At 44.7% G+C, this 27,925-nt stretch overlaps 1 protein-coding gene across 6 annotated transcripts in view; it reads right to left on the bottom strand.

The window, feature by feature from the left end:
• Positions 1 to 26,872, bottom strand: part of LOC147901568 (spermidine synthase 1-like) — a 74,264-nt gene extending 47,392 nt beyond the window's left edge. For all 6 annotated transcript variants that reach the window (XM_087374545.1, XM_087374546.1, XM_087374544.1 and 3 more), the window contains exons 1-3: positions 26,502 to 26,872; positions 12,182 to 12,258; positions 11,721 to 11,843 (exon numbers count right to left, since the gene is read on the bottom strand). In XM_087374545.1, coding sequence (XP_087230671.1) covers positions 11,721 to 11,843; positions 12,182 to 12,258; positions 26,502 to 26,748 — 447 coding nt within the window. In that variant the 5' untranslated portion in view covers positions 26,749 to 26,872. The remainder of the gene's footprint in view (positions 1 to 11,720; positions 11,844 to 12,181; positions 12,259 to 26,501) is intronic.
• Between the last annotated feature and the right edge of the window lie 1,053 nt (positions 26,873 to 27,925).

The following is a 27,925-nucleotide window of genomic DNA, read 5'->3' as shown; positions in this document are numbered from 1 at the left end:
CCAACCTATCAAATCGCATTCTTTTGCACAATCGATTTTATGGGCCTTTTACAGGCCTCCAGATGCCCTTTTTCGGCGTTTCAGAAGTCCTTTCGAGGGTTTTGGCCCGCTCCGGACGCACTGGTGATATCAGAAATACAAAATTCTGCACCGTATGTCAATGGGATTATGTCATATTTTATTGTTTTAGAGAAAAGAAAAATGAAGAAATCACGAATTTCTCTCAGGATCCCAAAATGAGCTTCCTTTTTTCCTAATAACAAGTTGGTTGAAAGGCTTGCAGCAAAATTGATCAATCGTTGAGGAGACACCTAATTGGGTGTCCTAATCTACAAATATGTAACATAAGCAGCCTCATCAAGCATGAACATAAGAACAAACCAAAAAGGCTCTACTATGGTCAACCATACCACATGAGACAATCCAACATAGTTGACAAATGCCAATGATTACAGACCTCACATATGGTACAAATAACTATGATTAGATCCACCATTGATAAAGACAAAAATCAAATCTCTGCACAAAGAAAGAAACGTTTCACAGGTGATTGTAAATTTTTCTCTCCTCCTAGCCAATGTCTGTAGAGCTACCATCCAGTTCAAGTTCAATTCAGTTCATATAGTTAACTTCTACAAACCCCCACTTCCCTAGATGGCCACATGTCCAATTTTCCCATCACTTGTCTCTAGGCACAATTCACAAGTAGGAGTAAGTAGCTAGGCCTTTGGCCTTTGGACTCACCTAATTAAGTAATCAACCTCACCGATGACCTTGACATTAAACTTCTTGACTACACACCTAAAGCACAATACAAATGTCTACCACTTAGAGTTTATGCCGACTGACCCTTTCGAGGTCACTTTATCTCGGCTTGAGCATAACATTCCTTTCTCTTCACACATCAGCATGGAATCTGGTAATGCTCTCCGCATATAGTAAATGGATTCCCAAGTCGCCTCAAATAGAGGCAAACCATGCCATCCAACCAACACCATGGCATCTTCCAATTGCGTAGTTGCATTTTTTCTCGGTCCAAGATACTTGTTGGTTTGTGTCTTACATTATCCTCTATCTCTTAACAACACACTCAATTAGAGAGTCAACAGGTGCAAAAACTGTTTTAAACAACAAACATGAAACACTAGGTGCACCTTACAACCCCGTGGCAACTCTAGTTCATACACCTCCTTGCCTATTCTTTTTTAAATCATCTAGCCCACAATATCGGGGTGATAACTTAGCAAACTCTTCTACAGTCAAAGACTAGTGTAAAGGACCTCTTAGAAAAACTCTCTCTCCTTTCTGTAATGCTTTAAAAGATCTATTTTCTTCCGCATTCATCTTAGGTCTATCAATAGCTTGGAGAATGTTGGCTCTGGCAAGTGCTAGAATCTCTTGCACTAAAAAATACAGTTCATAGCATTAGGTACTTTCTAAGGTATTCATAGTTCAACTCGAACGGACTCATTCTTATAGAGGAATTATTTAAATCATCGTAGGCAAACTCCAACAATAAAGCATATGCCCTCAGCATATCCTCTAAAGTTCACTCTCTCTATCTAACCATTGATTTCAGAATGACCCCCACTCCTCATACTAACTCTGTCCTTAATGCCCCAAAGACCACAATCCGAAAATTGCAGGTAAATTTGGCATCCATGTCTGACGTTATGGATCTGGGTAACCCATGCAAAATATATATATGACTAATAAACAAATCCGCCACTTGCATGGCAGTAATAGACTGAATGAAGTGAGCCATCTTGGTTAGACAGTGAAAACACCACAAGGATAGAATCATACGATACCTTGTGTTCTAGGAAAATAATAATAAAGTCCATGGAAATGCTCTTCTATTTGCCTAATGATAGGCTATAAAAGGCCAAGGGGCTTTACCCACTCTGCCTTACTTGCTTGACACGAGAAGCATTCATGAATATAATTTGTCATCTCTAGCCAGAAGAAAACTCGTTTGACGAGATCATATGCTACCTGAGATCATTCTGACTATCTACCTTATTAGCATATCATCCGCATCTTGCATAAGTATGGCTTTTTCTAAATGTCGAGTCATCTATTTCCCTCGGTTTTATCACATTAGACTTAGGTCAAAGACTCTGACAAACTCATCCACTGTATGAGTTTCCCTAATCTCATTTATTAGACCACTCTCTAATACAATGAAACTCATATTAAGCAAAATGCATGACAACGCATCCGCAACCTTATTCTCCTTTCCTCTTTGGTATACGAATCTTCATATTAAATTCCTACATGTGCTCTCCCTACCTAGCTGTTGGAACTGCAATCGATCTGGAGAGAGAGAGAGAGAGAGAGAGAGAGAGAGAAAGAGATTAATTTCGTCGGGAGACCTCACAGGTCTATGGGACAAAGCACACACCAAAAAAATATGACTTACAACATCTGGATAAACTAGAGGATCAAGGAGTGCACATGGCATCTCAGCTCGAGGTTATTATAGCACACATCTAGTTTCTAGTACTATGATAAAAATGACCTTCATTACATCAGTTTAAGACTTAGGGTCTTTGAGTTTGGATTTGAACCCATTTGTCTTCCTAGCGAACTTTCCTTCACTTTAGCTACCTCTTAATTTGTTGGTTTGCTTGAGAACTTTGCTTCTTGCTAACTTGTCCTTCAGAATTAATTAGGCTTGTGTCCTTTATTGGAGGACACCAACCATATCTTTTGAATCTAGAGATTGCTTTTGTGACATGCTCCAGGTTTTCTTCCATGCTCCCGTCTTGTCAACCCACGAGGAATCCTCCGATGCGTAGGATCTGACTGTTATTAGCCCCTTTTTTCATGTTCTTGTACTTCTTCATAAACAACCCATGTGTTGATTATTTTGTCCATTTTCTTTGGTTCGAGCACTGCTTCACTTTGTATCTGTAATACTTCTTGTATAATTCTCTTTTTAACTTTGCTTTCCATCTTGAAAACTTTCATCTCCAGAGAGACGAGTCGAGCCTTAGCCTCTCTAATTTCTTGTTGTAAATAATAAGCATGTTCCTATCCTTTGAGTTTGCTCCGTTGCCTTTGATAATTCAGATCATAAGGAGAGGGAGGCAAGGCAAAACCAGTAATGGCAGCAAAGGAGAGTTTCTCCGTTGTAGGAGGGAGGGAGGGAGAGAGAGAGAGCACCACACATGAACTAAACAAGAGAGGAGAGAGACCAAAAGAAATGCAAGGGATCGCATGAAAAAAAACCCAAACGTTTGGGAAAACCAATACTCTATAGATAGGCAATCGCTCCACACTGAAAACAAGTGAGGGTAAGTTCAATCTTGAGTTGAACATTACGCTTTGGTGGTAACCCATAAGGCAACTCTTCTCTAAAACAATCAGATAACTCCTCTATGATCTGATCAGCCAACTTGGCTATTTTGCCATTTTGGGTAGCTTCAGTGCTAGTCCAGTCCGCCGACTCTACAACTGCTATACAAAGAAATAAAAAATCTTTCAAAGTTTTTTAAACTTCCATCCCGAAACTAACGAACCTTCAGACAAATCCTTTTCACCTTGCAAAACAATCTACACATGATTATCTTGAACTAATAAATGTGCTTCTTCCAATCAATGGTTGGATTCTTCTTGCAATGCCATGTCGCACATTTGCGTGGGCAAGCCTCATCATTTCAAAGTCCTAAATCCGAAGCTCTACCTGAGTCATCCTTCAATAGAACTTCCATCTATCATTCTAACCATATACAATCTTTCCAGTGATGAGGCTAAAGGCATCCAAAGCACTCCTTCTCTCCTACCTTTCTCTTTTTAGTCTAGGGTCATGTAAGATTTCGACCAAGCCCAAGCTGCCATTGGAGTCGCTTCCTCTTTTGTCCAACTGTGCTACTTGGTTTTGAAGGAGCCCCATTTGGCTTTCCTTATGGATATTGTGAAGTTGTAGCAAGTGTCTAGTGTGATTGAGCAAGCAATAAATTAGCGAATTAGATTATCCGTAAGCCACAAACAACGGGAGATTGTGATACCCTCCAAGACACTGTTTGTCTTATCTTCTTAGACCTTAGCAGGTATGATTGAATTCATGAAACTATTAATTGTTTGTCATTTTCCTATTAGAATTTGGAATAAAATATAGAATCTCGACTCTAGTCTCTAAATATATACCTCACAATGTAGTGACTAGTCTCTAGACTAGTCACTACACTTTACAAAGTATAGAGTCTTGAGTCTATTCTCTAGACTTGTCACTACACTTTACAACAGAATCCATATTTTGAATTATTTTTTATTGTTGAATTAAAAAGGGCTCAATTTTCATAAGTTGATTAAGACCAAAGAGAGCCTTCGTCGCATGATGACTAGTTCAAATTGGCTGCACTAGAGTGACTTCAGATTGCGTGCTGGACAGAATGCTAAGGGGATTGTTTTTTGCAATCATTTTTGCAAGAAGCCCTCCGCATTCAGGGCCCTTGCACTTGGGCTTTGTCTCTTTGACCATGAGGATTGTAAAATGCGCGTTTTATATGAGTCCATATAGAAGTTTCAAAAGGAAACGCAAGTTTGCCTTATCCTTGACTAGAGCAAGTATACATAAAAGTTTTGTAAATTGCAATTTATAATACTAAGTCCTCTTAGGTCACCTAAAAGTTGGTTCTTCAAAATGAATTCCTATTTTTAAATTCTCAAGAAGGATGACATCTTAGGAATTTGGAGAAAGAGGAGGGAATAGGCTCCATAGGCCAATCTACACTATTGCACATATGCTCCATCCCTTGTGGAAGGAGCCGGTGATTTAAAATTGGCATGCAAGTGCTTCTAGCCCCTAAGCGACCACATGTATACATCATGATGTATCATGTGACACGTCACATGATATGACAATTGTAATTACTAATTTAATTATTTGTATTGTCTTTTTCGTATTGGAATAGCATTGAAGACAAGATAATAGATAACAGCAATGGCGTGGACTACTTTCGTGTAATTGCAAATGAAAGAGACAACAGTGAGGATATGGAGCATATGTGCAGGCATCACACCACCAAAAATAACAGAGGATATGAAGCAGATGTGTAGACATACAGACCACAAACAAGTTCTTAAATAATGAATATAAGTTATAAGTTACAACATTTCAAGAAATAATCTTCAAGTCTTGAGAATTGACTTCTTTATACCTTGTAAATTCTGTTAAGTAGAGCTCGAAGAGCTTGGTATATGTAAATGCCAGCCTACGTCTGCTTGAGAAGTACAGATCTCAAGATGGATCTGGTAGCATTGATTGGAAGCTGAATCATGGCTTTTGGTGCTATACCCTAGGCAAAAAGCTGGGATCCAACATAACAGCCAGGACTTCTATTTGTTCAACACCCCTCGGATTGCTGCTCTGTGTTGATTTTGTCTGAAAGAAGAAAAAGTCTTCTTTTCCTTCTATGAGTATACATGTATGTCAGTAGTGATGAGTTCTTGAGTGTTGGAAAATTCTAGCATTATTTGATGCAGGGGTTAGGCTCTAGCCAGCTCATTTAACTATTCGCATGGCATGAGCACTAAAAAACTCACAAATGCAAAATACTTGGCCAAGCATGGTAGGGGTGTGATATCCCTTGTTACTAGATTACATAATCAGCTGTAGACACAGTGTCTAACCAAAAAATATTCTACGATCCATCTCCTTGCGCATGTGCTTCACAGCCTCTTTGAGATGCATTTTCCTTTTGATACTCCGTATTGTTGCATCGGTTGAGGTAATCTCCAAGAGATGAGGAGGATTCGTTCAATGATACATGTTACAGCAGCCATGCCTAACATTGACTAGACAGCAAATGACGGCAAGCCCGATAACTCTGAGGTTGATAGTGAAGCTAGAGCAATCCGTATTAGTCATCATAAAGGTCATGCTGTTATTACATTTAACTCGAGAGATTTAAGACTCAAGATTTAAGACTCTAAGGTGTTGGAAAGGTCACCTCCCCATCTGTAAGCCCCCAAATGAGGAGTGTGTGGGGGAGGGAGACCTAGGGCAGGATGTGCCCAAGAGAGAAGAAAGAGAGGGGGCTGCCACATGGGCAGCACCTCACAGGATTGCGACCTGCAGATGGCGTCAGCATGGCAAGCCATATGGCGAGGGTAGTGGGCAGGTAAAGGGCCTGCAACAGACCCTGATGATGGCACGGTACAGGCGGGTCAGGACAGCAGGATGTACGGGGCAGTACGACGCAGGACACGTGGCTGGGAAGAGCCTGGCAGAGGGCAGAACCAGCAGGCCTGGTGGAGCAGCAAATTGGGGCTGTCAGTGGGCAGTAGGCATGCCTTATATAGGCTGGGCCCCTGCCTTGATTGGAGGGCCAAAGGTCCTAGAAGTGTGAGGCAAAAGGCCCCGGTTTTGGAGCCCTTAAAGGGCTGGTTGGGCTGAGCCAACCAGGTCGGTTGTCCAGTCGGCCAGATTGGGACAGACTGGTCGGTATTTTTGCCATGCCTTGGGGCCTATAAGTGCAGAGGCTCTTGCATCATTTCAGCATCCAGAAAGTCAGCAAACAGAGGAGCAGCAGGAGCAGCAGAAGCCTGATCTTTGGGCCTACATCAAGGAGGCAAAGCAGGGCCAGAGTTGCTGCAAACTGAGCTCACTTGGGGCTGAGCCTAGGCTGTCTACTAGGGCAGCAAGGTGCTGAGATCTTTGGACAGAAAGTCTACTTATGCTCGAGGTGGAGCACGCGGGCTCGAGTCTAGAGATAGCCAGCAGATAGGAGAAGGACCTTGTGGTAAGATCAGAGGACCACATCATTGGTAGGACTCTGGATTTGTCTCTTTTGTATTGTGTCCATAGTTGTGGACGGAACTATATATTTTGGTGGTTTCTCTATCTGGTTGGTTCATTGCCTATTGATGAGTCTGCACATCTATTGAATGCACAGAAGTAAAGAAGTTTGTGATTCCAAACCCACACCGCACATTGTGTGAGCTCCTGGGCATTACTATAAGTCTTCCGCTGTGTGTACCCTTTGTTGGGTAATTTCTAACATGGTATCAGAGCCCAAGTAGGAGGCTCACAGGTGGGGGAGCCTGAAGGCAGGGACCTTGCTGAAGGACGACCCTGATTCAGAAGCTCTTGGGAATCGACTTCCACGACTGGAGGATTGTGCCCTTGCGAGAAGGAGGGTGACTCAATTTCAGTCAGGTGCGTTCAGAATTCTGGTCTACTGAAATTGAGTTTGGTTGACTTTGCTGTGTGGTATAAACAGCAGAGATGTCGACCTCTACAGCCTCTTCAACCCCTGCTTTCCCTTCCTCCTCCCCCAGTTTTCTCTCTTTCACTATCTCTAACTTTGGAGAGTCTGGGAAACTAGACGGGACTAATTACCCGATCTAGAAAGTGAAGATCCGGAGTCATTTAGTGGCTCGGAAGTTGTGGAAGCTGACCACGGGAGTGGAGTCGAAGCCAGAGGACATGGTGGACAGGAAAGGGGAGATAGTCATGGCAGTAGACAGAGAGGAGCTTGAAGCTTGGGAAGACAGAGATGCCCATGCCTTGGCAATAATCATAGGGACTACGCCGGACTCCGTTCTTCCGCATATCCAACTGGCCGAGACATCAGTAGAGGCATGGGCCACCCTGAAAGATCTGTACGAGACGGACAACACCTCCCGGATTTTGCTTCTTCGGCATCAACTCTACAATCTTGATATGGAAGAAGGAGATACGGTACATAGCCATTTGAAGAAGGTCAAGGTGGTGAGGGATCAGCTGGCAGCAATTGGTCAAAAGACAGACTCATGCCATTTGGCCTTGATGGTACTGAGGAGACTGCCTCGGAGTTTCAAGAGCTTTGTTACGACTGTGACAACATGACAGAGGACCAAACCTCTGACATTTGAGGAGTTGGGTCCGTTACTGCTACAGGAGGAAGCTCGGGAGAAGCTCTACAACGAGGATAAAGACGACAAGGCGATACTGGCGAAGGATTCTGCTGGCAAAGGAAAGGGCAAGCCTAACGGTGGCAAGTCCAAGAAAAACGACTCTGACAATGAGGGGACTTCGAAGAGGAAGCATAAGAAGAAGTGCTTCTACTGTGATACGCCAGGACATTTTGCAAAGGACTGCGGAAAGAAAAAGGCGGATCAGAAAAACAAAAAGGAGTCTGCTGACTCAGATTCAGAGGAAGAGGCCAAAGCAAATGTGGTAATCAAAGAGTTGTTCCTAGTGACATCACCGAGTGTTACCGAGGTCAGATATGTTGATCCAGAAATCACAGTGAGGATGTCTGACATAGAGATGTGGCTCAACAAGGAGTCAAATGCCTTTGTGAAGGTGAGGGACAGCATGGAGCGCTTGGTACCTTCCAGGTGTGTGGCTGTTGACACTGACAAGAGGGTGGATTCCATGGAAGGCCCTAGGGTCTCATGGTCAGATGGATGCTGGAGTTCAGAAGGGGACAGTACAGGATTACACAGGCGCTTGGTGGGTGCCTCAATGGGAGTTTGCTTTCAGAGCGAACATTCACGCAATACAACAGTCTGGTATGTATTTGATATTTTGCATTTGAGCCTTTATAGCATGCTGTGGAGAGACTCTGCTCTTCATTTGTCTTAGATGATACGAGATTGGAAGAAATTGGCCTTCTTCGAATGCAGAAGGGGAAGTATTGGTGCTTCTTCAAATCTCGGACGTAGATTGCTAGAAGGTGATGGACAGAGTACTGAAGCCAGAAGAGTACCTGCTTGAGAACTCAGCAAGAGTTCATGGTCCAGGTTATCTGGAAATATTCATTGGTTGCAGACCTTGCCAAAGGAAGGACGGGTTGAAACAGACCCTCAGAGCATGGTGCCTGGAAGACTCAAGGTTGTTCACTCATTATGAGGGGGACAACTGGAAGATCGTGACGGACGGATTGCTCGAGTTCAGAGGCGGGAACGTGACTAAAGGAGGTGGCACCAGGAGGTGCTACCAAAGATGGGCCTATGTACCAGGATGGTGTGTGGAAGCGGAACCGGACCTGGTGGAGCAGGAGCCACTGGATGAAAAGCCAAGAAAAGATTTCAACACCGAAAGGTTCCAGAGGACTACGACCAGGGAGTTACTCGAGCATCGTCATCGACGTGTTGGCATTGGGCCGAGATGTGTCGATGAGAGGGGGTGTTGGAAAGGTCACCTCCCCATCTGTAAGCCCCCAAATGAGGAGTGCGTGGGGGAGGGAGACCTAGGGCAGGATGTGCCCAAGAGAGAAGAAAGAGAGGGGGCTGCCACATGGGCAGCACCTCACAGGATTGCAACCTGCAGATGGCGTCAGCATGGCAAGCCATATGGCAAGGGTAGTGGGCAGGTAAAGGGCCTGCAACAGACCCTGATGATGGCGCGGTACAAGCGGGTCAGGACAGCAGGATGTACGGGGCAGTACGGTGACACGTGGCTGGGAAGAGCCTGGCAGAGGGCAGAACCAGCAGGCCTGGTGGAGCAGCAAATTGGGGCTGTCAGTGGACAGTAGGCATGTCTTATATAGGCTGGGCCCCTGCCTTGATTGGAGGGCCAAAGGCCCTAGAAGTGTGGGGCAAAAGGCCCTGGTTTTGGAGCCCTTAAAGGGCTGGTTGGGCTGAGCCAACCAGGTCGGTTGGGCCAGCCAACCTAGTCTGTCCCGTCGGCCAGATTGGGACAGACTGGTCGGTATTTTTGCCATGCCTTGGGGCCTATAAATGCAGAGGCTCTTGCCTCATTTCAGCATCCAGCAAGTCAGCAAACAGAGGAGCAGCAAGAGCAGCAGAAGCCTGATCTTTGGGCCTACATCCAGGAGGCAAAGCAGGGCCAGAGTTGCTGCAGACTGAGCTCACTTGGGGCTGAGCCTAGGCTGTCTACTAGGGCAGCAAGGTGCTGAGATCTTTGGACGGAAAGTCTACTTACGCTTGAGGTGGAGCACGCAGACTCAAGTCTAGAGATAGCCAGCAGATAGGAGGAGGACCTTGTGGTAAGATCAGAGGACCACATCATTGGTGGGACTCTGGATTTGTCTCTTTTGTATTGCGTCCATAGTTATGGACGGAAATATATACTTTGGTGGTTTCTCTATCTGGTTGGTTCATTGTCTATTGATGAGTCTGCACATCTATTGAATGCACATAAGTAAAGAAGTTTGTGATTCCACACCCACACCGCACACTATGTGAGCTCCTAGTCATTACTATAAGTCTTCCGCTGTGTGTACCCTCTGTTGGGTAATTTCTAACATAAGGATGATAGTGAAGCTAGAGCAATCCGTATTACTCATCGTAAAGGTCATGCTGTTATTACATTTAATTCACGAGATTTAAGACTCGAGATCCTATTGAGTCACACAAGCTGAAAGGAGCCAAGCTATGCATAGCTGAGGAACTTACCAGAGCTCAACTGAAGGATAATGCAACAGAATCAGCCAAGGTTAAGGATGCTAGGACGGATGGAAAGTGGGCAGTGTACCGCTGAGGAATAGCACTCGTTAAGGAATTTAAATCAAAACTTAAAATGATGTATGGTCGATTGTATATGTGTGTTTTTTCCAAGATATAATTTAGGTACTCTAAATCACTAGAGTTGCTTTATGTACTCCTTGAGCGTTGCCAGGCGCCCTCCCTAAGCTGTTGTATTAGATGATTTTCTATTGTTCCATAGACCTTTTGGTCTTCCGTGGACTTTAATAAACTTTCTTTCTTTCTATTCTGTACTCTTTGCCTTTTAGCCTCTCCCTCTCTGTCACTCAAAAAACCTTGATTTTCAGCTCGTCTCTCTCACGACTAGACCATTGAACCTGGGAAAGCTTCCCACCACACGGCTTTTGCCTGTACTTGTGAAAAGGTATCCAATTGACCATAAACAGAACAAAATGATATTGTAATCTTAAGTCTTGACAAGTTAAGCGTTTTCAGTGTACAAAAGACTTCTAGCTTTAATATGACCCATTTTCTCATAGATAATTATAACTGGTGCCACGGCCAACAAGCTGGAAGATTGACTTCTTCGTTGAGCACTTGTCTTTTATGATCACACACCAAGTCCTTCATCTCATAACGGCAGATCTGACATAATAAACAGATTTTTAGGGCTAGGAGATACCAGACATTTTTTATGTATTCGATGCATTTATCATGTGCTGCAAGTGTGCCTTGTTCCCCAAAAGCCATATGGACTTTTACCGCTCACTTCTTTTAGTCGCGTGCATTTGTTATGGTTGGAGAAAGTAAACAACACTCATCCTGTTACTGCTCTGAAAAAAAGCGATTATCCTCATCAAATGCATCACCCAAGATACTCACAAACGTCACTTGGCTGCCTTCAAAGGCAACCAATGGTGTCCCAAACCTGACTTGTCCCATTTCCAAAAGCATAAGCCAACTTCTTGTGTCTTGAAATACACATCAGCTCCGACGCCATAGGCGTCTACCCCTACCCCCTTAAGCGATCTGCATATGTGAAGCTACCAAAGGAATATAGGGGCTGGATCCCATGCTGGCCGAACTGCCATCAAAGGTCTTGAAGGCTATAATTTTAACCAACAATTGGAAAAGAACAAGATTGGTTTCAAAATAAACAAATCGGATCTGCCAAATAATATCATCCCATTTCAAACAGTGTTGCCAAAAAATATGTGATCACTTCAATTGAATTCTGAAGTACCACTAGATCTTGTCAGACTATAAATGCAAGCATGCAACGTGCAAGAGAACACGAACACGGAAAAATAATGTAAGCTATACCAAAAGGTACACACCTTTTTTGGGTTAGGAATAGAGCAAAGGGGAAGGTGAGCTATCATCTCTTGGTAAGCGCATTCATCACGCTCAGTCAACTGGATCACACCATCCAAAACCAGCACTTTTCCGTAGGTTGCAGACTGTCATCACAAATCAAAATCCCAGTAGTTCCAAAAATCTTACAAATCGGTACTGTAATGAAATCAAAACAACATGCTTGGTTAACAATATCAGAGGGTACCGATTGATCTAGTGTTTCCTTGTCCTACATGCTATGTGGAGGGCATGTCAAACTATCCAACAGACACAAAAGAACCTGATTAAAACCTTCATATGTATTCAGGCTTCTCCAGACATCTGAATCTTCTATACTCTTTAAGGTAAACAACGATGTGAGTTGATCCAAAACAAACACAAAAAGAATTCATATGCAAAGGTTTCACAGATAACATAACACAGGTCCCTTCAGAAGGCAAACCTGGAAAACAAGGATGTCTTGATAATCTGATTTTCCTTCAAACAAAATCTTCTCCACCTTCAACGAGTGTGCTTCCCCTAGAAAAGCATCCAATCAAGCTCAGGAATTAATATTGAAATCAAAGCTAAAATTCATTGACATTTCAGCACACATGATCATCTCTACACAAAAAGGATCAAACAATCAATGCAACAGACACAAAGCAAGAATTGAAATTTTGCATTCCAAATATACGGCTTTGAACTCTTTCACGTAGCAATAAGTACCATGAATGACTAGTTGAACAAGGACAAGAAAAAATATAATCCACGACTCTATCAATGTTCCTTCCCTTCTCTTTAAATTTTAATATTTACTTGCAAAGAAGATAACTTTGGGTTGCAGTATAGAAGTTAGAACAAACAAGGAAAACATATCCCAACAAACAGAGCTAGAGACCACAAAGCGTCCACCGAATTATTCAATGATGTGACACAATTCGGCCTGGCAATTTATTTTCAAAACATTTGGGAGTGCAAGGGGGAGAGGGAGAGAAATATTTGATGCATGAAAAGCGTTGTCCCTCTCTTCTCTATAAAAAAATGTGGAAGGGGGGGGGGGGGGATAGCCTTTTCGTATGCCAAGGAATTGTCCTTGGCTTGGTTGGATGCATGTCGGCTAGCATGCTAGCTGCATGGTTTGTATGACAGCAGGGTCGGTGCCGTGTAGATGACCAAAGCAAGGCCAAGTCTGGATACCAACACATAGGAGGGACATGGGAGGAGGGGGGGAAGAGGAGAGAGAGCATTACCTAGAGGAGGTGGAGGTTGGAAGCTTGAGCCGAGAAGAGGATATGTTGGTGGGGCTAGGATTTTGAGATTGAGGTTTAGGGAAGAGTGCACGAGTTTTATAAGAATGGGGATTAGCTTTTAGGTTAGTTTTATTTAGTTTTTTCTTTTTATTTCTATAAATAGATGATTCTTCACCTCCACTCCTACCTCTCCCCTCATTCCATTTGTAGGAGTTCCCTTGCGCACTTTCAACCTATTTCTCATTTTGATTAAGCAATAACTTACTTGCTCTCCAACTTATGGTATATGCCACCCCTTGAAATAATGAAGTTCTTCTTTTGGATTTTTTTTAAAAATCACATGTTTTTCTACATGCTCACCCGTTGCTAATATTGAAAAAAAATCTCCCTCCATAAAATAAATGAACGAACAACCGTTTGGGCCACCCCTTTGAAGGACCATACGCTACAGTAAGCCAATCAATACACCCTCAATAGCACCATGCTCATTAAAATTATTATCAAAATTAAATGGGCCAATAAAACACAGATGTCACAGACAAAACCAGTAAAGGTCAGAGTTTATAGTCTCCAAATCATCTCCTTCTTAATGTAGAAGCCAAAGAAAGTGTTGCATGCTTCATAATGCCTCTTATTCTGTGAACTACTCGATGCTTTCTATCAATTCAGACAACGGATTTTGCAGAGGCGTTTGAATGAGATGATTGCAAGTTGCCAAACACATATACTTGAACTTAAGAGTTTGCAATGAAGCTGGATTTAAGACTTATACAGCTTAAACACAAAGTGACATCATTGGAAAATGCAATATGATTGAGGGGCCAAGACGGGGCCCCCCCCTTATCCAGGCTCACTTTATTCTTGAAAATGGAGATACAAGACCAAGGTGCAATGCACCTTCCAAACTGATGAACTCAGTGAAAACCTAGGACCTAGATACAAGACTCAAGAGCATATGTGCAAGGTAGACAACAAAAAGGAGGACTTCAAGCTCAGGTTTCAACTCTTGGCTTGCCCAATCCACAAGGAAGAGGCCTGCAACAATCACCACTTACATCCAACATTAGAGACAAGCACTAGTTTCTAGAAAGATAGTAGAAACAACATGAAATAGTGCTGTAAATGAGATAAACTTGACAATACAGGCTCCCTTCGTGACTTGAGCCTTTTGTAGATGAAGTCCTTGATGCCTCTGAAGCTACCTTGGGTGAGGAGAGTGTGGAAATGGGGCTGGAATGAGAACAGCTTAGAAAAACAGCCTGTAGGCTAGAGAGAGAAAGCTTTTATGGAGTGATAGTTGTAGAGAGAAGTGCCAATGCTGATCCCAAGGGAGGGGATGTAAGAGAGGAGCTGCTGCTGTTCCAGAGGTGCACAGAAAGGCAGATTTCTGCAAGGGAAATGGGCTGGAACAGTAGAGAGAGAAATTCTGCAGTAGAGAGAGAAAGACTGCAGCAGGAGAGAGAAAGGGGCTGTGGCTGCTCCAGGCTAGGAGAAGGAGAGAGGATGCTGCTGCTGTTCCAGAAGAGCTGAGAGGGGGCAGATTTCTGGAGAGGAGGGGCTGGAACTGTAGAGAGAGAATGTGCTGTTGTAGAGAGAGAAAGTGCTGCTGAGGTGAGAGAATAAGCTGGCTGCACCCAAGGAGCTGGAGAGGTTCTGCTGCATCATCCAAAAGGAGGAAGAAGAAAAGTGACGAATTTTTCATGTGAGGAATTAAGGGGAGAGGCCTTCTTTTATAGGCTCCCAGATTTTTGGTGGGCTGCAGTCCCAAAGAGGACAGCCCACAACCTGCCCCAAATCTACCAAATTTGGGGCCAAACACTTGGCCTGCATGCCCTGCCACTTGCCATGCATGCTGCCACATGTGTGGGACAGGTGGACTGACCTGCCAGCTCAGATTCCATGTGGCAGTCTGCCACGTGTCAGCTGCCACCTGTCACTCCCAAAAACCCTAAAATTTCAAAGTTGTCAGAATTCAATTATGATCGCACCCACGGGTTCCTAACAGCTTAGACTATCTATTGACATACTCTAAGGTCATAATTGAGCCATACTGAGCTCATTTGTTTGTCGTCTTATCTTGTATCTCCATTACTCTTGGCATGCTGCCAGGCCCACACCCAAAGCTCAGGGAACATTCTCTTGAATGGTTCCTAGGTCGGTATGCAATCTGTGCATTTGATTGGTCCCATGTTTGGGTACTGATCGCACCCACGGGTTCCTAACAGCTTAGACTATCTATTGACGTACTCTAAGGTCATACCATACTAAGCTCATTTGTTTGTCGTCTTATCTTGTATCTCCATTACTCTTGGCATGCTGCCAAGCCCACACCCAAAGCTCAGGGAACATTCTCTTGAATGGTTCCGAGGTCGGTATGCAATCTGTGCATTTGATTGGTCCCATGTTTGGGTACTCAGGTGGGGTGTGGTTTCCAGATGTCCTCTCAAAGAGAGGCCATCACTCTTGTGGGTCACTAATGCCCATAACCCCAAGCAAGGGGGTCCACCCTCAAATGCTAGTCCTAGTCCCCATTGTCCGTAACTGAACAGTAGGAAAACATTTCATTTCTCAATAAGCATACTATTGAAAAACAAAAAGAAATAGTACCAAGCAAGTGGATACATGTTGAAGCAGGATGACATATTCCTTAAATACACAAGTCCTCATCCCAAGACTTACTAAATCCAAGCTTACTCTCTTTAAGAGGCAGTCACATGTCAAGGATATCACAGTGACCCTAAAACTAAAGTTTTCTAAAAATAGTAAGCTGGTTTGTTATATATACCTTTGTAAGACTAGAATAAGTCCAATCATACAAATTTAGAATTTTTTGTTGTTCTAAAGATCAAAAATCTACAAAGAAAATAAAAGAGAAAATGAAAGAGAAGAAAAAAGAGGTAAACAAAAACTTTTATGAAAAGCAAAAGGAAGACATACTTAGCAAGCAAAGCAACACTTATGTCGTCATCAGTGCCCAAGCATAAGCAGCTATACTGGGTTTCTAAAGCTGGTTTGTTAGCCTAGTACAACAAACAAGTTGTTTGGAAACATGCCATGTGTCACAGAGGGTAGAGGGTCAATTTAGTTCATTCCACAAGGTTCTGACATTAAAGTCTACAAGATGGCATAACTAAGAAACCTGGTATTGGCGGCCTCTCCCACATAGCCTACAGCCCAATTGAGTCTATTGTCCATCTTGCATCTTCAATGCTCTATTATATCATAGACCCATACCCAAGACACTATAAACATTCTCAGAAGTTGCAATAAGGTCGGTCTACAGTCTCTGCATTTTTTGATTCCAGTCAAAAATTACTTGTTAGCTGAGCATCCCTAAAAATAGTGAGTTCTCTAAAATAGAAAAATGACTTGTTAGTTGAGTATCCCTAAAAATAGCGAGTTTTCTAAAATGGTTTTAGCCTAATACAGCAGCTTTCTAATATAATAAGTTCTTTGGAAACTATAGCCGGAGACTATCCTCACTCTCTCTCCTGCTCATTAACTGCAAACTGCAGGATGATGTACTCAATACACAAAGTGATGCCGAAACCCTCAACTGCAAAACTGGAAAAGACTAAGCTAACTAGAGGAGGTGAATCATCACTAGGTCCCTGGAGAGGCTGAGGCACCCTGCTGGTCTGTTGTGGAGAAGCCTGGCTACTGCTGCTTTGAAGGCTTGAAGGCCTGAGGAGTGGATGAAAAATGAGGGCCAAGGGGGCTGCTTTTATAGGCCCCCCTTGGGCCCTTAAATACTGACCAGGCTGCCAGATGCTGAACGACCAGCCTCATCATGTCCCAACCTGCTGCTGCTGTTTGACCACCTGCTAACATGGTAGCCTACTGGCCACGTGGCAAGCAGTGCTGCCAAGTGGTAGCTCCTGCACTACCTGTACTCCTGCGCTGTCTGGCCTGCAACTGCTGGCTGACTGTGTGGCAGTCCAGCATGGCCAAAGGCTGTGGATACCCGTGACATCCCCTTCTGCTGAAACTCAAACCATAGTTCCCAGGAGTTTTGGAAACGGGGAAACGAAAACAGGCGGGAAACGGTGTTTTGGAATTTTGACTACTGGAAGAAACATGCTCCAAGAATCACTCAACATCATCGGCATCCATGGTATCATCTATCCCCTCTGACTCCTGAGTGTCAGCCTTAGATGAAGATAAGAGAGGATCCTCTCTCTCTCTTATCTTTCCTCCTATCTCTCTCTCTCCTCTTTCCTCTCCCCTCTCCTCTTCCGCCTCCCCTGCCATGTCTGGAGCTTCACCGATTCAGCCCCGGCCTCCTTCATTGCATATGTTCAGGTGGCTGGCCCACCATAGCCTCCACCTCTGCCCCTTTGCTGCGCCTATGGCAGGCCTTGTTGCAGGCCATACACCTGCCCACAGTCCCTGCCAAACATCTTGCCAACAGTCCATACTGCCACATGTCATTGCGCTTTAGTTCCAGGCTGGAGATGCTGTGCAGATCTGCTTTGTCCTGTCCTTCACAGTCTCCTGGCCATTCTCTGCCAGATCTGTCCTCCAAGCAAGGTTCCTTCTGCCAGGTACTCTAGGTGCTGCCCATGTGGCAGCCCCCTCTCTTTCTTTTCTCTTGGGCACATCTTGCCCTAGGTCTCCCTCCCCCACGCTCTCCTCATATGGGGGCTTACAGATGGGGAGATGACATTTCCAACACCCCTCTCACCGACACATCTCGGCCCAATACCAACAGATCGATGACGATGCTCCAATCACTCCCTGGTCGTAGTCCTCTAGAACATTTCGATGTCAAAATCTTGTTCTGGCTTTTCATCCAGTGGCTGCTGCTCCAGCAGATCCGCTTCCGCTTCCGCACACCATGCTGGTACACAAGTCCATCTCTGGTAGCACCTTCTGGCACCTCCACCTTCAGTAACGTTCTCGCCTTCGAACACGAGCAATCTAGACGCCACAATCTTCCAGTTGTTCCCGTCGTAATTAATGAACAACCTGGAGTCTTCCAAACACCATGCTCTGAGGGTCTGTTTCAACCCGTCCTTCAAGGTCCGCAACAAAAGAATATCTCCAGATAACCTGGACCACGAACTCTCACTGAGCTCTCAAGCAGGTACTCTTCTGGCTTTAGTACACCTTGTCCATCACCTTCCAGCAATCTGAGTCTGAGATTTGAAGAAGCACCCACACTTCCACTTTTGCCTTCGAAGAAGACCCATTCCTTCCAATCTCACAGTCCCTGAGACATATGAAGAGCAGATTCTCTCCATAGAATGCTATAAAGGCTCAAATTAAGAACATAAAGTACATACCAGATCGTTGTACAGCCTGTGTGCTTGCTCTGAAAGCAAACCATGCACCTCATTGAGGCACATACCAAAAACCTGTGTAATCCTGTATTGTCTCCTTCTGAATCACAACCACCATCTGAACATGAAGCCCTAGGGCTCTCCATCGAATCCACCCCCATGTCAGTATCAACAACCACGCATCTGGAAGATTCCAAGCATTGCATGCTGTCCTTCACCTTCACAAAGGTCTCTGATTCCCCATCGGCCCACATCTCAATGTCAGACATCTTCACTCTGGCTTCTAGGTCGGCATATCTAACCTCAGTAACACACAGAGATGTCACCAAGAACAGTTCTTCGATTACCACATTAGCTTTGGCTTTTGGGTCACCCTCTGAATCTAAGTCGGACTACTCCTTGTTTTTCCGATCGGCCTTCTTCTTTCTGCAATCATTCGCAAAATGACCTCGCGTGTCACAATAGAAGCAATTCTTCTATTGCTTCTTAGAAGTGTCCTCGTCATCAGAGTCATCCTTCTTGGACTTGCCACCATTAGGCTTGCCCTTCCCTTTGTCAGCGTAATCCTTTTCTAGCAACGCCTTGACTCCGGATGTTCGCTTTCCAGATAGGGTAAATAGTCCATCCAATTTCCCAGACTCTCCAAAGTTAGGGATGGTGAAAGAAAGAAATCTAGGGGAGGAGAAAGGGAGAGAGGGGACTGAAGAGGCTTCTGAAATCAACATCTCTGCTGCTAAACCACACAATAAATTCAAACAAACTCAAGCTTCCATAGACCAGAAATCTGTATGCACCTGACTGAACCTGAGTCACCACCCTCCTCGCAAGGGCCCTAAAACCGGCCTCTAATCACTCAGAGGGCAGTGGAACTAAACCTTTAATCACTTATTTACAACTCACAAAGCATATATCACAACCATTAACCATTGCATGATCACCATTTGGCATTTGCCCATTTACTGAAAAAGGGATGGAGACTAGAATGCCCATGCTCAACAAACATAGACAAGTGCACCCGATTGGCCCCAAACACCGTGGCACCCCTTTCGGTATTTCTTTATATTTCACAGTGAAATGATTACAAGTTGCATCTAGGAGACCTTCCCTGTAACTAAGCACGTAGCCCCAATTCACTCAGCCTTCACAAGGCTTTCAAGCATAGAACACCATCACATAAGTGCACTTAACCCATAGGGTCAATCCAAAGGCATTCTCTTTTCCGAGTGCAGTTCCATTGGCTGTCCAAATGCAATCACACTACACCCCAGCTACACTCTCTTTGAGTGGTTTCCAGATGGCATTCACAAAGCTTTTCAAAGCTCCCTACCAAAGAATGAATCATGTAGCACTGCCTAGGCACCTGTGAACCTAGAAAGAGGCGGCACACGAGGCCAACCAATAGCTTATGGCAAAAAGAAATTGCAGCAGCAAAATCACAACTCACCAAGCCTTGAAAACTCGAACCAAGTCCTCAATCGCCAAGAGGACATAGTAGCCAATGCCCAATTGCATTCTCAGCCAAAGAGGAGTGCAAAGGCATGAAGAAAGAGCATTTACAAGAGCCGACCAGCAAGAATTCCACTAAAAAATGCGAAAAGAAGCACTTCTGTCACGAAGAAGTGGGAGTTCTTGGGCTCAAAAGAAGCGTGCTTCAGAGAGGAATGCATTGAGAAGGTTTTGAAGAAGTTTCATTGCCGAAAACTCCTCCAAAACTGAGAAAAATCAGTCAACCAGCGCATGGGACCACTCGAAATTCAACAAAAAGCTGTAGCTTTGCAAGAGGAGAGTCCTAGGAGGGTGTAGAAGCAAACAGGTCCAGAAAAAGCCACTTTTACAAATTCGACTAGCAAAAGAAGTGCTCAGCTCTACCCGTTCTACCAAACGCACGGAGGGAAAAACATATCACTGCGAAGGGGAGGCAAAGGGGAAGCCATCGGGCCAAACGGAAGTCAAGGAATCCAAACGGGTGAGAAGTTATGAAGAAAAACGGAATTCAGCTAAAGGAGGCTGAAAAACCAGTCCAAAATCTCAACAAAGGGAGAAGATGAGAGAGAAAACCACACATGTGAAGTTTAGAAGGCCCAGGAAGGTCCAAGAATGGCAAAGGAGCATATAGAAGGCACTAGAGCCACCTGGAACTCTAGGGGGGACCACTGAAGGTACATGGCCCTCTAGGGGGCCCATTAAAAATGCCACATCATCATTTCCCAACAACCACTATTTTAATTCCTTGGAATGCCTTTGGGCCTAGGATTAATTACGCTTATGTGATAGGCACCATGCCGCGTTTAATTACACATTATTAAGCCCACGCTTGGACTTTTAAAACCAAAGTTATCACGGTCTTGTAGTACATTAAAGTACTTAGAATTTCACGCCCCCGTGATAGGCACTGTCCTCCAATCGTGGAAATCGATTCCCAAGAGCCTCTGAATCACGGCCGTCCTTCATGCCTTCAAGCTCCCACACTTATGAGCCTCCTACTTGGGCTCTGATACCATGCTAGAAATCGACCAGCAGAGGGTACACACAGCGAAAGACTAGTAGAATAGCCCAAGAGCTCACAGAGTGTGGGAGGAGTGGAATCACAAACTTCTTTACTTAATGTGCATCACATAGATGTGCGGACTCGTCAATCGACAATGATCCAACCAAATATAGAAGCTACTAAAACAATATATTTCCATCCAAGACTATGGACAGAACAAAAGAGAGAGAGATCCAAAGTCCCACCAGAGCGTGGGACTTTGATCTTACCACAAGGTACTTCTACTATCTGCCGGATATCTCTAAACATGAGCCCACATGCTCCACCTCGAGCGTATGGAGACTCTCCGTCCAAATCCAAACACCTTGCTGCCCTAGAAGACAGCTAAGGTCCAGCCTTTGATGAGTCTGCAGCAACTCCTAGTCTCCTCTGCCTCCTACATGTAGGCCTGAGGGTGTGAATACAGCTGCTCCTGCTGCTCTGATGGCTAATCTGTTGAATGAATTGTGAGGGCACAATGGCCCCTTTATATAGCCCCCAAGGGGCTGGAAATCCGACCGACCAGCATCCTCTTCCTGGCCAACTTTCTGCCACCCCCTCGCCGACTTTATGCCAGAAGCCCTATATATGGGCCCTTTGCTGGCCCTCTTGTACTGCTGCCAGGCCCCAAGGGCAGCCCCATGGGACCCCACCCTTGGGCACATCTATGGGCCAGGTGGCTGGCCCACCATAGCCTCCACCTCTGCCCCTTTGTTGCACATATGGCAGGCCTTGTTGCAGGCCATACACCTGCCCACAGTCCCCACCAAACAGCTTGCCAACAGTCTGTACTGCCAAGTGTCGTTGCGCTTTTGTTCCAGGCTGGAGATGCTGTGCAGATCTGCTCTGTCATGCCCTTGACAGTCTCCTGGCCATTCTCTGCCAAATCTTCCCTCCAGGCAAGCTTCCTTCTGCCAGGTACTCTCCTCTTTTGATGTGAGTGAGGTGCTGCCCATGTGGCAGCCCCCTCTCTTTCTTTTCTCTTGGGCACATCCTGCCCTAGGTCTCCCTCCCCCACGCTCTCCTCATATGGGGGCTTACAGATGGGGAGGTGACCTTTCCAACAAAAAGGCCATAAAAGCTGCACTAAAGTAGACAAAAGCAGAAAATCCAAGCTTTTTGTAAAAGTATCTTTAAGTCTAGCTTTTTGCTAGGCCAAGAAGAGCCTCAGCACTCTAAGATAATTCAAGAGTTGGTATTCAGCTTCATGTTCTTCCCGGACCAATTGTACAAAGTTATTTTCGCAATAAAGACCTTCGGAAAAGCGGGGGGGGGCTTCTTTCCAGCCCCTAGTGCTGGGTATCGTCTTTTTCTCTCTTCTCCCAGCCTTCCTTCCTTGCTGTAAATCTCTTCTCGTGTTCTTCTTCACCTTCTTGATGCTATACGACTGGTTCCAGCACCAGAACCTCTTGCAAGTGCGAGTTGTTCATAGAGGAGACTGCTGTGAATTGTATTCCAGCCACCAGGGGACAGTTTACTGCTTCGCAGCTCTCCAAGGTGCCCTAGGCCTGTTGCGAACTGTTCCAGGAAGGGCTTACTCTGCTGCGATCTGCCCAACAGCCTTTTAGTAGCTGTGATTTTATTGCAGGAGGAGTGTAATTGGAGTTGTTTTTCACTCATGCTCCCTCTGTGAGCCAGTTGTACAAAGTTATTCAATTGCAATAAATTCCTTCCGGGAGGGGGGGGCGTCCCAGCCCTTATTTATGGACCCTAGTGTTGTGTCCTCTCTCTTCCTCGATCTCCCACACCCTTCCTTCATTGCGAATTGTGTTCTACCTTCATCATTGAGTTCTACCACTGCTGTCCGGAGTGCTCCAGCTTCCAGGCAATGATTATGTGAAGTGCGAACTGGTTACCAGTGCTGCAAATTGATTCTTCTTGCTGCGATTCGAATTCTACAGCTGCAAACTAGCTAGAGGAGCTGCGGATTGTTTGCTGGAATCGTGGTTAAAGTTACACAAGGTAATTGTCAATAAAGATGTGGTTTTTGTTGAGCATGCCCCTTTACCTTGGCTGGACTGTTAAAACGGCCCTCAGTGCAAGCCTCTGATGTATCTGATTCTATACCGCCCTTTACAGAATCATATGACACTATGCAAATGCTTCTAAGCCTCCTCATGTTTCATCTGATTTTGCAGCCACTTGATGATCATGCCATTGATAAGGCAGTTGATGAGGAGCACGCTGTCATTAGACAGCGAATAAGGGTTCGAGGGTGGCTCTTGGATACTCTATGGGACAGCAAATAAGCTGATCCCTTGGCTCCTTGCACAAGAGGTGCACAAAAACAAACGCAGTGCAATTTGCTTCATGTTGTTTTGATTGCTATTGCTTGTCCTAAGGAGCCTCTCTATCATAAGGATGCATTTGAATGCAGAGAATGGATGGATACCATGAAAGCTGAACTTGATTCCATTCATGCAAAAAATAGCACATGGGAGTTGTGCGACTTGCCAGCAGGTAAGTGTGCCATAGGCACTAAGTGGGTCTACAAATTCAAGCGAAAAGCCAATGAAAGTGTTGACCGCTACAAAGCCTACCTTGTTGCGAAAGGCTGCACCCAACAACATGGCATTGACTTTATTCGTCCCCACTTCACGCATAGTGCGACTTGCCAGCAGGTAAGTGTGCCATAGGCACTAAGTGGGTCTACAAATTCAAGCAAAAAGCCGATGGCAATGTTGACCGCTACAAAGCCCACCTTGTTGCGAAAGGCTGCACCCAACAACATGGTATTGACTTTATTCGCCCCCACTTCACGCATAACCTTACACCTTTGTAAGACTAGAATAAGTCCAATCATACAAATTTAGATTTTGTTGTTCTAAAGACTAAAAATCTACACAGAAAATAAAAGGGAAAATGAAAGAGAAGAAAAAAGAGGTAATCAAAAACTTTTATGAAAAACAAAAGGAAGACATACTTAGCAAGCAAAGCAACACTTATGTCGTCATCAGTGCCCAAGCATAAGCAACTATATTGGGTTTCTAAAGACCCGCGGAGTCTCTTAGGCATAACCATTTGTTCTTGAAACTCGCAGGCATTGGGAGATCCATCAGTTGGACATTAAGACTGCTCTCATTCATGAAGATTTATTGGAAGAGGTCTACGTCTCTCATCCTCCAAGATTCGAAATTCTAGTTCTGAAAGTAAGGTATGCCGGCTGAAAAAGGCCCTCTATGGTTTGAAGCAAGCACACCGGGCATGGTATGCCAAGATACATTCTTTTTTGCTATGTTTTGGTTTTTAGGACAGCCCTGTAAAGGCCATTCTTTATGTGCTGGTTTCTTCTCCTCCAAAGATGGGAGTGCCCCATTTCATGCCACTCTATCAGCAAGCCATGGGCTGCTTTCTAGTTAAGCAGGTACATGCACAAGCTCAACACACAACATTGGTGGGCAGTGAAGCGAATCTTCCGTTACTTGAAGGCCGCGCAGCATTTGGGACTGTTCTATAGCAATCAGTTTTCCCTCGATTTGCATGCATTCATGGACAGTGATTGGGCAATAGTGGCAGTTGTTTCATGCTTGGCTCTTCTTGCATCTCTTGGTTCAACATTTCGAGTTGTGAAGCAAAGTATAGGACAGACTTCACAACCACTGTAGAGTGTGTTTGGCTTCATAAGTTACTTGCAAATCTTGATGACCGCCAAACCTCCTCCACCATGATCTTGCACGTAATCTTGTATTTCAGGCACGTACTACACACATTGAGATGCACTATCATTATGTTCGAGAGTGCTTATGAGCTGGAGATATACAGTTGTCTTGGTTCCCACCAAGGATAATTTAGTAGATCTCTTCATACTTAGCATCATTCATTATTACGTGATGTTGATCTCCCTGCACTGTCATAGGTTGCTATATCCATCTGTCGAATATGTGCAACCATGATATAGTTTCCAAGTATACCTTTGATGTATACAGGATACTTCATCCATATCATGGAGTGGGGGTTGTTAGCACTTAGCCCTTGTATGGCCTTGTAGGCCAATTAGGATTCTGTAAACCCTCAAGTTGACTTCATTGATCCACTCTTGGACCTGGTATGGACTTGTAGCCCAGTTAGGATTCCATCAACCCTCGAGTTGACTTCATTGGTCAACTCTGAGACCTAGTATGGACTTGTAGGCCAGTTAGGATTCCATCAACCCTCAAGTTGACTTCATTGGTCAACCTTTAGACTTGGTATGGACTTCTAGGCCGGTTAGGATTCTGTAAACCCTCAAGTTGACTTCATTGGTCAACTCTTAGACCTGGTATGGACTTGTTGGTCAAAAGCAAAAAACAAAACTTTGACGCAGCTCGTATCTTCAAGGGCTTTGTGTCAAACTTAATGAAGTTGGCCCATTCCATCTCCGATGGGGGTAGAACTCAACTACAAATCAACTTCTAGCCATGTCTATATGATGGGAGGGGTTGCTATCAAACCATACATGATCAACAAACTACACTAGCCCTATCAAAAATAGACGCAACTACATAACAACATGCCCAATTGGCTTCAATAGCTAATGGATGTCCAAGGATAATCAAGGAGCATTATTTCATACACGCAACCCTAAAACTTCTTACAAGGTCAAAGCATATTTGAATACCTTACAGCACTGTATCAGCATCCCAACTTTTCCTACACAATTGAGACATGTAGAAGCAATTGTTAGACACATTCATTACACTAGATGGCAATTGTTATTGTTGAAACCAATTAGGATTGAATCGAGTGCACAAATTTTATAAATTGTTAGTTACTAAATTGTCTCACATGTGGTGGTGTCTTGAGTCTTAAGACATTCTTGCTCTCATGCTTCCATCTAGGGTGTGCAAGTTAACGGGAGGCACTTGATTTTTCCGACCTTGGGTGCAAAGTTCGACGTTCTTCAAAAGTTGCAATGTAGCAGCGTACCGATTGCTTGGTCCAAAAAAATATTGTAGGGTGTCTTGAAGCGCCTCACCTTGGAGCTGCAATGCTTGTGCATGGGACGAAAAAGTGGGAGGAGGGGTACCTAGACTTGCAATTGCAATGCTTGGTCGACATGGGAATGTCTGTCGAGGCGTGTAGACACCTTTCCAACCAAGGGCACGCGTGCATCTCTCTCTTTGGTGCATAGCTGACGTGTACCTGACGCGTAGCAATCACTCATCGGTACGCGTGCCTTAAGTGCTTAAGTGTGCATGCTCAAAGTCCTCTAAATATTTTCCAACCCTAATTCTCAGAAGTGCGTCAGTACAGGCAAACCAACGCAGAGCTCACTGCGCCCCCAGGCGCGAAGACCACCAAAAGGCCAAGAATTTAGGAGTCAGTGCAGGGTTGCAAAACTTTCAACGTCGGCAACACGATTGGATTCTCTGACCGTTTGTACATATTCGAAAAGTTGAATGAGAACTTGACACGTTCGGAACTTCAATATGCCCTTCAAAGTCTCGAGTGCAGCGCCTCAATCGTGAAAAGAAACAAGTGGTACACGTGCTTACAACACTGCCCTAAGTGGCTGAGCACTAAACTGCTGTTGTCTCCCAAAATAGTATCTTTCTAGTAGCTAGAGCTCTGCCCCTAACTATCACGTGGGCCCTTGTGAATCGTGAAGCAGAAACACGCACTATATTTGGATGGAAGGTGACAAAGCGACCAACAGTGGAAGAGAGTAGTACAGGCAACGCTTGGACAATCTTCAAAAACCAGAGCGACGCCTCAAAAAAATAGTTTTTGTCATAGTAGCACCTGGCCACATTGGACTGATTTCCGAGAACCATCCCGGGATGACGCTCGACAAGTTAGCTCTTCCAGAACCGGGCTTAATCTCCTCCATGGAAGCAGAGCGATCTGAGCCGCGGGGGCAGCAAAACTCAGGGGGCATTTTCAAGCTACCATTCTCGTCAGGAGGGGAGGCAAAGGGAGGGTCATCAGAGCGGGAGCGTTTGGAGGGGGAATCTTGGATGGGAGGAGGGGGAGCTGTAGAGTCTGCCATGGCGATGGTGAGGAGGGGACGGGAGAAGAGCAAGAAGAAAAGCTTGGGTAAAGAAGCGCTGGCGAAGCGGACAACGGCGATCAGGGAGCAAGGAGGGGTGCCAGACGCTGGACCGAAAAGTCTGCCCGCGTATGCGTTTTAGCAGAACATGCCAGCACTAAATAGAAAAAGCCAACGCTAAGTGACCGCTAAAAGCGATGCCGGCCGATATTTTTTCGCCGGGACTATTTGATATGTACGTTGGCACGGCAACCGACCCCCACCCCCCGCGCTGCGCGCCGGACGTACAGGTTGGCGGCAGAAGTGACCGGTGTCCGGGTGCAGGCGGTCAGAGGCAGAGATAGGCAGCAGGCTATTTGTTCGTTTTCTTATTTTATGCTCCGAAAAAGGGTTCTATTGGCTTCAGCGCAGGGTCCCCACAGGTGGTGGTAGTAGATATTTTTGTCCTTGCAAGTTTTTCAAGTTTGAAGCACAAGTGCGCTTATATTTTAAAGGGAATTGGGCTAAATAGTTTTAGAATGATCTCCTTCAATGGCACATAGCTTTATTAATTTTGGGCCTGCCCCATGGGAAGGCCTAATTGGAGGTTCCACTTTGAGAAGCTAAAAATGACTCATTTATAATTTTGGCTTGTATGCTTTAGTAGACTCATAGTTTCCTTCCCAAAGAGAAAAATCATAATTTAGAGGTTTATTTTTTGCCTTTTTTTTAATTGGTGCAAGTTTCACTTGCTATTTTCTTCCCTTAAATTTCTGCTTTTTCTCTACTCTCTCACACACACACACACGAAATCAATCTCTCTCTCTCTCTCTCTCTCTCACACACACACACAGCTTTCCGCCCTCTTTTCCATTCTGCCCATCCAATTCATGTTCTTTTTCCTTATTTTGGATCTTGGGCAAGCCTTCTGAATGATTTTCATTATTTATACTATTCACCTTGTTATGAATGGGCTAAGTTTCACTTGCTATTTGCATCCCTAAATCCTCTACCTAATTCTTGCCCCCCCCCCCCCCCCCCTCTCTCTCTCTCTCTCTCTCTCTCTCTCTCTCTCTCTTTTCTTCTTCTTCTTCTTCTTCTTCTTCTTCTTCTTCTTCTATCTCTTTCTCAACCCATCTTATTTGATTGGGCTAAGTTGCACTTGCTATTTGCATCTCTCCGTCCCTCTCCCTCTCTC

The sequence above is a fragment of the Dipteris shenzhenensis genome, chromosome 5 (genome assembly GCF_047967505.1).
Source record: "Dipteris shenzhenensis isolate YYH24624 ecotype China chromosome 5, Dip_SZ_1.0, whole genome shotgun sequence".
NCBI lineage: Eukaryota > Viridiplantae > Streptophyta > Polypodiopsida > Gleicheniales > Dipteridaceae > Dipteris > Dipteris shenzhenensis.
Note: the sequence above shows the minus strand (reverse complement) of the source record. Positions and strands in the feature narration are given on the sequence as shown.